Raw genomic sequence first — 15,271 nt, 5'->3', positions numbered from 1 at the left:
ACACACACACACACACAGACACACACTCGTAGGCATAGAGCCCACTCTCCTTAGTGGCTCTCGTTTACGAGTGCTTGCGTCAGGTAGCGATCGATGGTCCTGGATTCATCCCGCTCTAGCTTTCATTCAGAGGATGTGTGCGTGTGTGTGTGTGTGTTTGTCAGCACAGACTGTCAGCGACAGCATGTATCGCCTTTGTGTGTGTGATACCCTCATCTGAATAAACAGGGATTTAAGATGCACATTCATCAGCCTTTCCTCTGCATCTCTTCCCTAAGGGAAGTCTCCTCATCTCTCAATCTGCACCGATATGACCCCCCACTCCCCCATCCCCCATTTGCGTTTGTTCTTTTTTTGCCCCAATGTTTACTGCTTTGAGCTCTCTCCATCTCCAACACTGTCCTTCTTTAATCCCTCTCAGTCCACCCCTCCCAATCACCGGGGCCAGTTTGGGCCCCTCAGGGCCCTCTACTCTGTCTTGCTGGATCACAGATGTGTCTCTGCCCTAGTCTGGTGAACGCACTGTTCCTGCTCAGGGCTGTCCAGTCCTGATGGCTCTGATGTGCGTTACCTGTCTGAATGAGGCATGTGTGTACGTATGAGAGAGCATCAAAGAGGCTCATTTAAAAGTTTGTTTATGTTGGTGAGTGGTTGTTTGCATGTGTGTTGTTGGGTACCAGTGGGTGTGTGTGTGTGTGTGTATGAGAGGGCTCGGGCCAGAGCTGGGCGGATAGGGACCCTGTTTTGATCATCTTTACTGTAAGACACTCACGCCAGGGAAGGGTGTGTGTGTGTATGTGTGTGTGTTTGTGTTAGAGAGATGTGAGTTCGATTGGCATGTGGTGTGAAAGTATGCAGTACGTTGTGTACGCAGTACGTTAATCTAATTCGTTTATGGAAGTCTGTTTTAGCTTCTACCCTTGCCCCTACTCCTCTTCCACCACTCCTCTCTCTCTTTTTCTCTCTCACTCTCACACTCTCTCTCCCCCACTCTCTCGTCTGGCTGTTGCTGCAGTCTCTTGGCACTCTCTGGACTCTCACACTGTTCTATATTAACACCAGAGAGACAGAAGTGAGGGCGGAGGAGGAGGAGATGGGGAGGGATGACAGAGGAATACTGATGACAGGAACCAGGCACGGGAAGCCACTGCATACACATCACTCCTCCCTCTTGTCTGGCTGGACAGATTGAGAAAGAGGGTGGAGGGAAAGGAGGGAGGAGGGCCCAAGCGGGGGGTTACGTAGTGCCCCAGAATGAAAAAGAGGGATGGAAAGCAGTGTGGAGTAGAGCTGGTTTGATCAAACCGAGGCAGTGTTTGAGGGAAGCCTGATGACCGAGAGAAAAGGACAAGAGCGATATTAATGTGCACAGTGTGTGGACAGGAGTAGAGGGGGAGAGAGAGAGAAAGGGAGTGGGGAGGTGGGAGACGGAAGGAGAGTGGGGAGAGAGAGACGGAGGGAGAGAGTGAGTTAGACTAGTGAGAGGAGAACTAGCTAATGAGATGGGCAGTCTTGAAGTGTGAGACAAGAGAGAGGAAGAAAGAGGGGATGAAAGAACAAGCAGTGGCACAGAGTGAAAGGGGATTGGTCATCTGGCAACAAGAGCTGGAGGATGTGGAAAAAAATGACAAGTTCAATCAGATTGAATGAAACCCAGTGGCATTCTGTTCTGCCAACTCATGGTGTTGTGTGTGTTAGTATGTGTGTTATATTGTGTGTGTGTGTGTGTCAATCGTTAGGAATGGGGCCATGAATAAGCACTGCATTTGTTGGTTTGTGTGTTAGTTTTTTTGTCTTCTCTTCTGTATACAAGGACCTTGGTGTGTGTGTGTCTACCCAGCTCCTTCAACTCCCCATCTTTTCTCTTCTCCATTCTCTTGTCAGGAAGACTGTAGGGGCCTTATGAATGTGTGTGTGTGTGTGTGTGTTTACCCAGCCCTGTCTAAGCTCCCTTTCTTCTCCCTCCCTCCAGATCTCGGAGATCTACGTGAGCGGGGAGTCTGGTGACCTGACAGCCAAGGAGAAGCTGTTGATATGGAGCCAGCAGGCCACCGAGGGCTACCCTGGCCTGCGCTGCACCAACTTCTCCTCTTCCTGGAGCAATGGACGCATGTTCAACGCCCTACTGCACAGATACAGGTACACACACACACACAAACACACACATGCAGATAGACGTATGACTACACGCACACACTCCTTGACCATCCACCTGTTTCCCCTCCAGGCCAGACCTGATAGATATGGAGGTGGTGTCACGACAGAGTAACCGTGACAACCTGGAGCAGGCCTTTGAGATTGCCGAGTCACTGGGGGTCACCAGACTATTGGACGCTGAAGGTAACCATGGTCCCCAGCTATCACTTTGTCCCTCCATTGTTTGTTGGATTCTTTAGTTTCTGTTAATGGCTGTCTCTAAACCGACGTGTCGTGTATGATCCTCCTCTCCCTCCATCAGACGTGGATGTGCCGTCTCCAGATGAGAAGTCGGTCATCACCTACGTGTCGTCCATCTACGACGCCTTCCCCAAGATCCCCGAGGGAGGAGAAGGCATCGCTGCACACGTGCGTTAGCCGTCTCACAGCCAATTTCTACATTTGGAGATACTGACAGACTGCTCTCCCCAGTCTCCAGTCTTCCACCAGACTGCGAGTTTCTACCAGTGAACCATACAGTTTCTGACTCATTTAGACAGTATTAACTAGTTGTCTTTACAGTATCAGCAGTATTGTAATGACAGTGGTGAGAATCATTTCCCTTTCTCTCTCCTTCCCTTTTCCCATCCCTCCATCATCATCTCACCGGTCCTCCCTCGTTCCCCATCTCCAGGAGGTGGACCAGAGGTGGTCAGAGTACCAGGCCAGGTTCTCCTCTCTGCTCCAATGGAGCCGGCAGCACATGGCCCTCATGGCTAACAAGAACTTCCCTCAGAACCCTGTGGAGCTCAAGGTGAGGAACCGAGGATAGAGGGAGGAGAGGAAGGAAGTGGTAGTTTATGGGGGAAGGAGAGGAAGGGAGAAATGGGGAAGAATGGATGAGCTTAGATATTCTGGTTGTGTCGGGAGATTCTAAAACGGTATGTCCTGGTGTCTACAGTGTTATCGACCTAACTGACGAATGCTTTCTCTCAGGCACTTTACAATGAGTACGTCCATTTCAAAGAGACGGAGATTCCTGCCAAGGAGAGGGAGAAGAGCCACATAGAACACCTCTACAGACTCCTGGAGGTAAGAGGCAGGACTGGAGGCAGCGAGGGGTGAAGGGGAAGAGGGGAAGGGAGGACCACCTCGAGAGGCATACTGTTCATCATGGGGCTAAAGGGAGCTGTGGGATGTGTGCTTGTGTGCATGTTGGTGTGTCCTAGGGCATTCAAAACATCACGTCCTTTCATTCATCAATAGATGTTTGTCTGAGTTGACACACAATGACATAATTCAGTCCTCAAAATATCCACGAGATCCGTAGGACTTTGCGAGAGTACTGTGTCTCACTGTGTGTGTGTGTGTGTTTCTCCAGGTGTGGATGGAGTTTGGGCGCATCAAACTGCCTCAGGGTTTGCACCCCAATGATCTGGAGGAGGAGTGGGGCAAGCTGATCCTGGAGATGCTGGAGAGAGAGAAGGCCCTCCGGCCCGCAGTGGACAGGTCCGACAGGCACACACACACACACACACCTTTGTCTGCATGCAAGCACTCAAAAATACACATGCCCGCACGCACACCCTCTCACACACACACACAAATTCGCCTAAATAAGTTTTTATTAGTTTCCTCGTGGCCCACATAATACTATCTTTTCTTCTTAAAATAGAGTTAAAGAACATTGTGTTAGGCTGCCAGTCATGAGCTTAAATCTAATGTAAATCCGGCTGCTGATCATGTGAGTTCATTGTTAAGATGTTTGATGTGATGGTGTTTGCTCTCTCTAGGCTGGAGCTGTTGCTGCAGATGGCTAATAAGATCCAGAACATGGCTCTGGACTGTGAAGAGAAACTCACCCTGGGAAGGAACACCCTACAAGCTGTGAGTGGAACGATCTCTGCTGTACTGTACACATACTGTACCTGCCTCTCCCTTTCGCACCATAGAATGATTTTTACTTTCTTGAGTACTCTGTCAACAGATTCAATTTATTCTATCAAGCGTAAACTCATTCAATTGTCACTGACTCATATAATTGTTCTTTCTTTCTCTCTCTCCCTCTCTCTCTCCCTCTCTCTCTCCCTCTCTCTCTCTCATTCTCTCTCACCCTTTCTCCCTCTCTCTCTCTCTCTCTCTCTCTCTGTCTCTCTCTCTCTCTCTCTCTCTCTCTCTCTCTCTCTCTCTCTCTCTCTCTCTCTCTCTCTCTCTCTCTCTCTCTCTCTCTCTGTCTCTCTGTCTCTCTGTCTCTCTCTCCCTTTCTCCCTCTCTCTCTCTCTCTCTCTCTCTCTCTCTCTCTCTCTCTCTCTCTCTCTCTCTCTCTCTCTCTGTCTCTCTCTCTGTCTCTCTCTCTGTCTCTCTCTCTACATCCATTCATCTGTCCCCGTCCACCCCCCAGGACATGTCGCGGGTGGAGGCGGGGGAGGGCGTGTGTTGTGAGCGGGAGCTGGGCGTCCACCTGCAAGACTGTGAGCTTCTCCTGCGTCAGCTCAACCAGGACATCAGCATCCTGCGGGACGAGAGGTTCTACCAGGTGGAACAGCTGGCCTTCAGGTGAGAGAGCCCGGCGGAGACGTCTGTGTGTGATGGGGCTCCAAAACATCCAAATATGAAATATATTCCTCTTTGTTTTTCTCAGTTTCCCATCTCTGACATAGACTAAGTGTTTTTCTTTCCGGTGTCTCCTCCGGACCTAATGTGACCTACCGTGTATCTCCACAATTAAGCGGTCTCTCTCCTCTTCAGGGCGTCGTGTCTGCAGGAGGAGCTGGTCTCTCTCAGGCTCCAGTGCGCCAGCGTCTACAGGAGAGGCCACTTCTCCCAGCTGACCGGGCTGGAGGGCGCGGCCCCGCAGGGGGTCGAGGGGGGCATCTCCCTGCCCACGGGGACCCAGACCCTGCTGGGGGCCGTCGGGGCACTGGGGGCCCTTGGGGCTTCCCTCCTCAGGAAACCCACGTCCAGGTCCCAGCTGGTGGCCATGTCGTCATCGGAAGACGAGGGCAGCTTGAGGTTCATCTACGAACTGCTGGGATGGGTGGAGGAGACGCAGGTGAGACGGAGGGATGGAGTGGGGGGGGGGGGGGGGGGGGGGGGGTAGGTAGATGGGTAGAAATGAATGGTGGATTGACAGACAGCTGACCTGCTGGGTGTTCCAGGACCTGCTGGAGCGTGCTGAGTGGGGGGCAGACCTTCCCTCCGTAGAGCACAACCTGCAGACACACCACTCCATCCACACTGCTGTGGAAGAGCTGCTGCACAGCCTGAAGGAGGCCCGCAACTACGAGGTACACACACACATACACACACACACACACACATACACACACAACCCCATTGTCATTTCAGTAGAATGAGCTATGGTTTTAATTAGGTTTTTTTCTCCCCCAGACAAATATATCTCCTAACTTTAGGAGTAGTTACTCAGAGACTCTGGCCAAGTTGGAGCACCAATACTGCAAACTACTGGTGAGTGTGTGTGTGCTCCTGGAGAGAGAGGGAGAGTGTGTGTGTGTGTGCTCCTGGAGAGAGAGGGAGAGTGTGTGTGTGTGTGCTCCTGGAGAGAGAGGGAGAGTGTGTGTGTGTGTGTGTGCTCCTGGAGAGAGAGGGAGAGTGTGTGTGTTTGGTATCCCCAGCTTTCCCCCATTCAGAGCTAATCTCATTAGCGTGTGACTGAGCTAGCGATGGGGTATACACCTGCCACTGCCCCATACACACCCCTCTGATCCCAACTCAATAGATTCTCCATAACACCCACAGGAATAATCACAAGCATGTGTGTGCATGCATGGTTGGGGGTATGGCTTATGGAGTTAGCATATTAAGTGTTCTGTTGCATAGATATGATGCTTTACTTTTGTGTGTGTATTTGTGTATATAATGTGTGCATTAACAAGGGTATGATGTGTGCATGAGTCTTATGGAGAACTGTACCCCAGAGATAAAAGAAAAAACACTTAGCTCATCATCGCTCCCTGTCGTCGTAGGAGCACTCGTCATGGCGACTGCGTTGCCTGGAGAGCCTGCATGCGTTTGTGGCGCACTGCACAGAGGAGCTGATCTGGCTCAACGAGAGGGAAGAGGAGGAGCTAGCCTACGACTGGAGCGACAACAACACTAACGTCAACGCCAAAAAAGAGCTCTACGCTGTGAGTGGACGTGGATGGAAGTGTAGTCGACACTCACGTTACACATTAACTTGTATCAAATCTAGGCAGACACACGCACTATTTCAAACAACTCAACATGTGGAGATAACTACATGAACTCTTTTAACACCTTTATCAACTGTTCAAAGGAAATGAGGTCAGAGCTGGAGGAGAAGCAGGAAGTGATGCAGTCCCTGCAGGAGACAGGGGACCGTCTGTGCCACGAGAACCACCCGGCCAAACAGACAGTGGAGGTGAGGTTGCCTAGCAGCAGGAAGAACCGTGGCTTTCGTATTCTTGTTAGTTGGAATGAAGTGACCTTTTGAGAACTTTTTTTGAATCTTTTACCTTTGATGCTTACCAGCACAAACAGTTCTCTCTCTGTTCTCCAAATGTCAAACACTTTCAAATATTGTACATCAGACACAATCACTGATTGAGTATGGACACACACACACACAACTCACACGCTCACACTCTGCCCCCCCCCCCTCCCCAGGCGTACAGTGCAGCCCTCCAGACCCAGTGGCAGTGGGTGCGCCAGCTGTGTGTATGTGTGGATCAGCATCTCAAAGACAACACAGCCTACTTCCAGGTAGGAGACACAACCCACACAGTAAAGACACTCCTGTGGGACTCTGAACGTGGGACTGACAAGTCCAGCAGCAGTGATTTGAGTCATTACTGCACGTGACATTCAGGCATCCCTGAAATATAGTAAAAAAAAATCAACGGTTGGGTAATACTTCTCAGTTTTGTGTCCTCTTTCTGACTTCTCTATCGACCTGTTTGTTTCACCTCCTGTCAGTTTGTGAGTGATACTCGGGAGTGTGAGAGCTACCTGCGACAGCTTCAGGACACCATCAAGAGACAGTACACCTGCGACAAGAACAGCCGACTGAGCAAGCTGGAGGACCTGCTCCAGGACTCCATGGTACCCAGAATACAACCTCTCATGTTTGGTCCAACCCTATCCTGTTCAACGTTCTAGAACACACCTGAACAGATTGACCACCTGCGATACTTGGGAAACCATGACTCAAAACTCTGTGCAGGAAACAGTATCTGGCCTGCCACAATAATCCAACAATATCTGTAGCCAGCCTTTCTCTAATACTAAATGCTAATTTCACCTGCATAGTTCTTATAGTTGACCATTAGTATACCGCTAGCGTGTCTTTCTCTCTATTAGCGAGTTCAGCCACACAACTCTTTTTCCTGTTGTATCCCTCCCCGTGTTTCCCGTTGGCACTGCCACCTTCATGCCCACCTGACACACAGCAGATGGCACAGTAAGGATGGGCACAGCTCAGTGATTCTGCTCACAAGTTTCAAGAGCGGTGTGTTCCAGCTCTCACAAGGGTGGGGGGGATTAAACAGCATGACGACAGATGCCTCTGAATCAGTCCATTAAAACAGCCAGCATGGCCTTCTAGCTGAATTCCGTGAGGGATTACACAATCCTAAAGACACCCCCTACCACTTCAATACATTAAATGACCTAATTTCCTTCCATGTATCTTGATAAGGATCAGTATTTTTCATAGGACTTTTATGAAATGTTTCTTTCTCCTCAGACAGAGTTCAGTCTTAGTAGTTAGTCTTATTAAACCTTTTCTTTTTTTTTCCCTGCACCATCTTCTCTTTCTTATTGGTCTTTTGACTCATGGTTCACCACAGGTAGCACTAACCCATTCTAATGCTAGTTCAGTGCTAATGCTGCCTGTGAAATTCAGCTCTAGGGTGTAATGCTATTAGTGCTCAGTCCCCTCAGTCTGACCCTCTTAGCTATCTTAGCTGCGTTAGCACCCTCTTGTAAGATAAGCCCTGAAGAATCCTTAATCAAGCTCTGGCTGCCAGTGAGCAGTAATGAAAGGTACTTTTTACATGTCATGATGATCATTGAGCTACTAATGTCAAAGTGATTATTTTGAGGTTGGCATGGAAGCTAATTCCAACACTGAGTCAAGGAATATAGAAATTCTGTCCCTGATGGGGTTGTATGCTAACTTAATGCCAGTTAAGCCAGGATAATTGAACTTTAAGTCATTAGAGATATCCTTACACAATAGATTGGGGTAGTGTAGAGTTCATGCCAATATTTTCATTTAAAAGTCCAGGCATATTGATAGAGACACATACCCTTTTAATCATGCCCAGTAATCTAATCAGGACTTGGTCCCCAAAGTATATTGAATCAGCACAATCACATTAAATAAAATGAGAAAAGTATGATAATAACTGACCCATTCTTTCTAAATGTAACTCTTCCCTGACTGGTTGATAACTTAATTGACAGCCTGACTGAACCAATGGTATTCCCTACAGGAGGAGAAAGAGCAGTTGATTGAATACCGCAGCTCTGTGGCCAGTCTGGTGGGCCGGGCCAAGACGGTGGTCCAGCTCCGCCCCCGCGCGGCAGAGAGCACCCTGGGAGCGACCACGCCTATCCGAGCCATCTGTGACTATCGCCAGATAGAGGTATGAACAGCCTGCCAGGTTGCCCCACACCTAGTCACCCTCACTTCATTACAGACTGTTCCACCTCACTCCTTGCACTTCCTATCTTAGCCCCGCCCACAACCTGTACTCTACTGATCCCATCGGCTATACTTTGTTATCAGGCAGTCATTGGTTTTTATGATCTTGACGATTTACGTAGTTTGACAATCATATTATTTAATCTGACTTTTTGGTGAAAGGTTTTTGGTTTCTTTAGGCCCTGACAGGCTAACTGTGACAAGTTTTTGGCTGTTACAATATGCCATTAGAGTTATAATATTGAAGGAACATTAGTTAAAAAGCCCCTAAAATAGACACACTAGCACTCGAAAATGAAGTAATGATTGATGAGAAAAGGAGAACTCCAATTGACTTCACAGAAATGCACACACACGCACCTCTGACATCATACTCGCACAGACACGAGAAGGCTCTCTTGTCGACGTTTGACGGAGAGAGCTGAGAATCCTGCAGTGCCACGAGAGATTCTAAAAGCTTCTGAATAATGCATCATGCCCTCCACCTGTGTGCTGTCAGGCAGGGGTCTGCACCACCACTGCTGTAGGGGGGACAGAGAGGGGGCTAGGACACTGCTATTTCAGTCCACTTCTCTGGTTGGTCCGGCCAGCGGAGCGTGCGTAATGTATCGTTGTCAGGGGGAGCAGTGTTAATGAACAGATCTTCTTCACCTCTTTTCCTTTTCCACACAAGTTACAAAACTTCCCCCAAACGTAGTCCTCCACCTGACAGTACACCGAAAGTAATCTTTCTTCTCTCCTTCCTCTCCTGTGTCTTCTCTTCTCTCTCTATCCATCCCTCTGTTTCTTTCCCTCTTTCCACCCACCCTCCCTCACTCCCATCCCCTCTTCCTCATCCCTCCCTCCTCTGGTGTGTTGCTGTGCTGGCAAGGCTAACGTTCAGGTAGAGCCGCCGCTGTTACCCTCCTCTCACCTCAATGCTCGGACCGCAACATGCACACTACTGACCAGATTAGCCTGGCCCAGATTAGCCTGGCCCTATAGAAATTGAGATTTTTCACTGAAAGGGAGTTGCAGACTAGCCTTCATTTAATTTTTGTCTAGGAAATCGGATCAGAGAGCCACAGGATCAGTTATTTTTGGCTTCAATCTCATTGATAAACATTGTGAGCCATTTGTTTATCACAAATGTATCACATCAGTTGATTAAAGCTGTAACCATGCGATTGAACATGGAAATCTTAGTTGTAGATCTCCGTAGCTCTTCATTCAGCAAGGCTATTTTACAGTAGTCTCGGATAAGAAGTAGATTAACTCTGCAATGTTAATGCACGGTATGTAACGGGCTGGGTGGGTGAGAGCTGCTGTAATTAATTGATGACCTTTACTGCCCATTGCTTTGCCAAGCCAATATCTTTTTATTTGAATCTTAGAATTTTATTGAATTATGCCACATTGAGAACCCACATGAATGCAGATGTTGTTGTACAGTCATCAACAAATGCAGTCCTGACTACTGGGAAAGGCAGCCATTTTCACAATCAGGGTTGTGTACATAGACCTTGGTTCCTAAAATGGCTGCTGCGTTTACATGTGATACAGTTCCTGTGGTGCAGTAGGTCCTAGTATCTCATCTCGTCATTGGGCTTTTGCTAACCCACAAGAAACCCATGAACATTTGCATTTTGTGTTGCATTTTCAGTTTCTTGCTGTAAACATTTGTTTTCATTTGTTTCCCTCCCTGACCTACCCTTAACCTCCTCCCTGTCTCTACCCCTGCTCCTCTACCTCTCCTTACTCTTCCCCGTCCTTTGCCTATATCCACACACTTCTGTCTGTCCATCTGTCCATCCCTTTTCCATCCATACTCTTCCGATCAATTCGCCCATTTCACTTCACTTCATTTCTACCCCTTCCTTCTTTCTTTCTTTCTTTCTTTCTTTCCTTCTTTCTTTCTTTCTTTCTTTCCTTCCTTCCTTCCTTCCTTCCTTCCTTCCTTCCTTCCTTCCTTCCTTCCTTCCTTCCTTCCTTCCTTCCTTCCTTCCTTCCTTCCTTCCTTCCTTCCTTCCTTCCTTCCTTCCTTCCTTCCTTCTTTCCTTCCTTCCTTCCTTCCTTCCTTCCTTCCTTCCTTCCTTCCTTCCTTCCTTCCTTCCCTCCCCCATCCCTTCCTTCCCTCCCTTCCCTCCATCTACATTCCTCCCCTCCCGCAGATCACCATCAGTAGAGGGGAGGAGTGTGTGCTGGAAGACAACTCTCAGAGGACCAAATGGAAGGTGATCAGCCCCACTGGTAACGAGGCCATGGTCCCCTCTGTCTGCTTCACTGTTCCTCCACCCAACCAAGAGGCCATAGACACCGCCAGCAGGTACCGTACACACACACACACACACTGTATGCAACCCATAGGTGGTGTGTTTAACGTGTGCTCTCCGTGTTCCCAGGATGGAGCAGCTGTACCAGAATGTGATGGCACTGTGGCACCAGCTCCACGTCAACATGAAGAGTGTGGTGTCTTGGCACTACCTGCAGAAAGACGTCAGGACAGTCTCCTCCTGGAGCCTGGACACGGTTAGACTTCCTGCAGCTCTGCATCACTACATACCTTCCTGTTTCCAATTCACACTCTCACAGGCTCTCTTCGCACCCCAAATTGACTCTGTAAGACCGCAAATCGGTTAGAGGTGTGACATTGCTCCTGGTTATGTGGGACATTTGGCTTAGTTTGTCTCTCTGAATCATTTTTCAAACTCAACTAACAAAAAGGACTGCGAGGTCACTGACATCTCTCTCTCCCTCGTCCTCTGACCCTCCCTCCAGGTGCTCTCCCAGCCCCCCTCAGAGAGGGATCAGGCCCTGGACCGCCTGGACGCCCACCTGGTCGACTTCCTGTCCGACAGCCGTGAGAGCGCCTTGTTCACGCCCTCTGAGAGGCGGGAGCTGGAGAAAGAGGCCGACGCTGCCCGACAACACTGCCAGGAGCTACTGGTCAACATGGAGACGGGTAGGGTTACCATGGAAAAACATGTCATAGTTCCAGTGTAGTTGCCATGCAGTGTGCTCCGAGATATACACTGAGCTGGTAATGTAATAACTTTTTAGTGTAGGATGGAAATGTATTTCTCTTTATCTCACTCTTTTCTCCCCTTCTTCCCCTCCCTCCCTCAATTCCTCCAGTGGAGAAGGATGAATCTGTCTCTCGCTCCTACCTCTCTGAACTTCAGAACATCAAGCTTCGTCTGGAGGACGCAGAGAAAAGGCTGATGACAGGCATCCAGACTCCGCCCCCTAGCAACCTGTTAGGCGACAGTGCTGACAACCCTGTCCAAATCACCGAGCAAGAGGTCAGTAGTGCACCATTAGCACCACCTCCTGGTCAACATTCAAATCAACGCTGTGAGATATTCTCCTTCACATAGTCAGTACCTAACGTCCTGACCTGGGCTGACCTCTCTCCCTCCTCCAGGCTCTGCTGGTGGAGCTGGACGACCTGCGCTCCAGTCTAGGGGACGTGTCTCGTCGCTGCCTTAGCTTCTTCCAGGACAAGCCCACCTCCTCCAGCGTGCCTGTGCTCCGCTCGGAACTCAACCTCGCCGTGGAGAAGATAGAGCGGCTGCACAAGCTCTCATCCGTCTTCTTGACCAAGTCAGTGGACCTGACAACACACACATACACACACACACACAAACACACACATCTATGCACACTATCGCACCAAACCACCTCTCCTCTCAAATTCCAACTCCCTCATTCACACTCACTCTTCACTGAATCCTCCCCCTTCGTTCCTCTCTTCTCTGTCAGGTTGAAGATGGTGGAGGTTCTGCTGAGCAGCCTGCACACAGCTGAGAGCCAGGTGAAGAGGTACGAGAGCCGGCTGAGCGAGGAGGACGTCGTCCCCGCAGACACACAAGCCATTCTGGCCCTCAGGGAGCAGCTGGAGGTAAGACCCCCCCACACACACAAATACACCAACACACACACTTTGACTGTTCTTGGGTGTTTTGAACTCTGTTCTCTTCTTTCTCTCGTCCTGCAGAAGTGGCAGACTGAGCTGGAGGAGCAGGAGGGCGTGTTTCTCTCCCTCCAATCAGAGGTGCAAAAGGCACGGGAGGCGGGCTCTCAGCTCAACAGGCTCCACCCAGACCGCAACCCTGAGCTGGAACGCTACCAGGAGAAAGCCAATCAGCTCACCGACAGGTGGAACGTCATCGAGAGGCAGATGGAAACACGGTGAGTGGTAACCGTGGAGATGTAGAGTGTATTGAGAGCTGGGCATGGCTCCAAATAATTTTGCCAACGATAAATACACTTAAACCTCGTTTGTGTGTGTGTGTGTTGCAGGCGCGGGGAGCTGGAGACCTTGGGCTCTGTCCTGCAGCAGTACAGGGAGGGCCACTCTGCTCTGATCCACTGGATCGAGGAGACCACTGAGAGGCAGGGCAACACACAGGCTGGACAGGCCGACAGCAAAGTCCTGTCTGAACAGCTGGCCCAGCAGACGGTGAGAAGGAGAAAGGAACAATGTATAGAATAATACAGGAAGGACTCATAGAATGAATGATTGATTCATCAAGGATAAGTAGAGACGGATGCATGCATCATGTTTGTGATCTGGTTGACAGACAGATCAGTAGTGTTGAAAATGGTAGAGTTGTAGAGTGACTGCTGTTAGTGACATAGCATTCTCTCTGGTGTGTTTCTCTCCCCAGGCATTAGTAGCCGAAATTGAACAGAACCAAACCAAACTAGACGAGTGCCAGACCAACTCCAAGCTGTACTGCACCTCTGTTAAGGTACGTTAGAACCTTCCTGTCACCTTATATCTGGACACGCAGCACATCTATAGAAGACTAACAAAAGGTTGTGTTTCTCATAAGAGACCTACACCCTAGCTTCCCTCGTCATTCTGTATATCCTCATATGTCAGGCCTATAAAACGTTTACGATTATGCTAACGGGGTGAATTCCACAAGGTTGTGTCTTCCATCTTTTCCCTTCATGTTAGATGATGGTGACGCTGTGTTACCTTTGTGTATCATCTTGTCGTTACTGTGTGGCCGACGTGTTGACGTGCTGTATGATGTGCGTTACCTCGGTGTCATTCAGGACTATGAGCTGCAGCTGATGACCTACAGGGCCTTTGTGGAGTCCACCCAAAAGTCCCCAGTGAAGAGGAGGAGGGTGCACTCTTCATCCGACGCCATCACCCAAGAGGTAGGGGAGGTCGGCGGGAGAGGAAGGAAGGAGGAGGGAGAGAGAGAGAGGGATGGATGGATGGAGGGAGGAATGGAGATATGCTAACCTATCTCTGTTTCTCCAGTTCATGGACTTGCGCACGCGCTACACGGCCCTGGTCACCTTGACGACGCAGCACGTGAAGTACATCAGCGATGCGCTGAGGAGACTAGAGGAGGAGGAGGTGGGTGTGAAACGGAGTCAATTCAGTGAAATATACGGGTTAAACGTCTTTGCATCCTTAACATTGTACACGTTAGAGTGAATGTACAGCACCATACAGTTAGAGTGTTGTAACCCTCCTGTGGGGCTGGTGTGTGTGTGTGTGTGTGTGTGAGCAGAAGGAGGTGGAGGAGGAGAAGCAGGCCAGGGTGGGCCAGGTGTCAGAGCTGCTGGGCTTTGTCAGGGGCCTCCAGGGACGATCAGGAGGCCCCTCCGCTGAGTGCTCACTGGCCGCACAGCAGGTACACACATACACACACACAAACACACACACACACACACACACACATACACACGCACACACTGGACTGGTTTCCTGGACGTGGTCTTGTCAGTGATGTTGTGTGATGTTTGCAGGCCATCAGTGAGCAGCTGGCAGCTAAGAAGGAGGAGGTATCTGAAGCCATCAGGAGCACTCAGGCCTTCTTACAGTCCAAACAGGCCAGCAAGTATGTTCACAAGCTCCCTGTTCTTTCAAAACAATCTCTATCGGGTATTCCTCTTTCTGTCTGTCTGTCTGTCTGTCTGTCTCTCCATCGTTCTCACACTCTCCATAGCTACCCCTGTATTTCTCCTATACACGTCCTCCACCCCACCCTCCACACACCCTCTCTAACCCCCCCTCCCCGTGTGTGTCCTCCAGGTTGTCCCCGGAGGAGCGAGCCAGGGTGAAGACCCAGCTGGAGGAGCTGACGGCCACCTATGGCCAGATGTGTGAGAGCTCCTCCTCACAGCTGCTGCAGCTGGAGCGCCAGCTGGCCCAGGAGGAGGAGAGAAAGGTAGAGTGGCCGGAGGGGAGGAAAGGGGAGAGGTGGAGAGGCAGGGGGGGAGAGGGCATTGAGGGAGGTCCTCCCTGGGGTCGTGGAGGGAGGGGGGGAGGGGGTGACTGGGAATGGGGAGGGGAAGGTCATGGTACGACGCTGAAAACGGACGCGTGCTTAAGCTGTTGAAATGTGTTGCAGGCTACATGATCAGGGTACGCTCCTGAGCTGTGTGTTAGCGCGACAAGTGTGTGTGTGCTGCATGTTACGTGTTGCCCGTCAATCACAC

General features: G+C 50.0%; 1 protein-coding gene across 10 annotated transcripts in view; it reads left to right on the top strand.

Annotated features, from left to right (window-relative positions):
- Positions 1–15,271, top strand: part of macf1a (microtubule actin crosslinking factor 1a) — a 141,200-nt gene that overhangs the window by 64,331 nt on the left and 61,598 nt on the right. For 7 of the 10 annotated variants that reach the window (XM_047018610.1, XM_047018609.1, XM_047018612.1 and 4 more), the window contains 31 exons: positions 1,973–2,139; positions 2,228–2,340; positions 2,459–2,565; positions 2,831–2,950; positions 3,133–3,228; positions 3,518–3,645; positions 3,930–4,023; positions 4,538–4,692; positions 4,885–5,188; positions 5,295–5,423; positions 5,527–5,604; positions 6,123–6,284; positions 6,434–6,538; positions 6,784–6,879; positions 7,093–7,218; positions 8,613–8,765; positions 9,696–9,707; positions 10,975–11,129; positions 11,206–11,332; positions 11,582–11,765; positions 11,939–12,105; positions 12,228–12,406; positions 12,566–12,704; positions 12,801–12,994; positions 13,106–13,265; positions 13,474–13,557; positions 13,871–13,978; positions 14,085–14,183; positions 14,341–14,463; positions 14,579–14,670; positions 14,865–15,000. In XM_047018610.1, coding sequence (XP_046874566.1) covers positions 1,973–2,139; positions 2,228–2,340; positions 2,459–2,565; positions 2,831–2,950; positions 3,133–3,228; positions 3,518–3,645; positions 3,930–4,023; positions 4,538–4,692; positions 4,885–5,188; positions 5,295–5,423; positions 5,527–5,604; positions 6,123–6,284; positions 6,434–6,538; positions 6,784–6,879; positions 7,093–7,218; positions 8,613–8,765; positions 9,696–9,707; positions 10,975–11,129; positions 11,206–11,332; positions 11,582–11,765; positions 11,939–12,105; positions 12,228–12,406; positions 12,566–12,704; positions 12,801–12,994; positions 13,106–13,265; positions 13,474–13,557; positions 13,871–13,978; positions 14,085–14,183; positions 14,341–14,463; positions 14,579–14,670; positions 14,865–15,000 — 4,092 coding nt within the window. The remainder of the gene's footprint in view (positions 1–1,972; positions 2,140–2,227; positions 2,341–2,458; positions 2,566–2,830; positions 2,951–3,132; positions 3,229–3,517; positions 3,646–3,929; positions 4,024–4,537; positions 4,693–4,884; positions 5,189–5,294; positions 5,424–5,526; positions 5,605–6,122; positions 6,285–6,433; positions 6,539–6,783; positions 6,880–7,092; positions 7,219–8,612; positions 8,766–9,695; positions 9,708–10,974; positions 11,130–11,205; positions 11,333–11,581; positions 11,766–11,938; positions 12,106–12,227; positions 12,407–12,565; positions 12,705–12,800; positions 12,995–13,105; positions 13,266–13,473; positions 13,558–13,870; positions 13,979–14,084; positions 14,184–14,340; positions 14,464–14,578; positions 14,671–14,864; positions 15,001–15,271) is intronic. The other 3 variants (XM_047018617.1, XM_047018618.1, XM_047018611.1) reach the window with 1 other exon arrangement.

This window comes from Hypomesus transpacificus, chromosome 4 (genome assembly GCF_021917145.1).
Source record: "Hypomesus transpacificus isolate Combined female chromosome 4, fHypTra1, whole genome shotgun sequence".
In the NCBI taxonomy this organism is placed as follows: Eukaryota; Metazoa; Chordata; class Actinopteri; order Osmeriformes; family Osmeridae; genus Hypomesus; species Hypomesus transpacificus.
The sequence above is the reverse complement of the archived record's forward strand: the minus strand, read 5'-3'. Positions and strand labels throughout refer to the sequence as shown.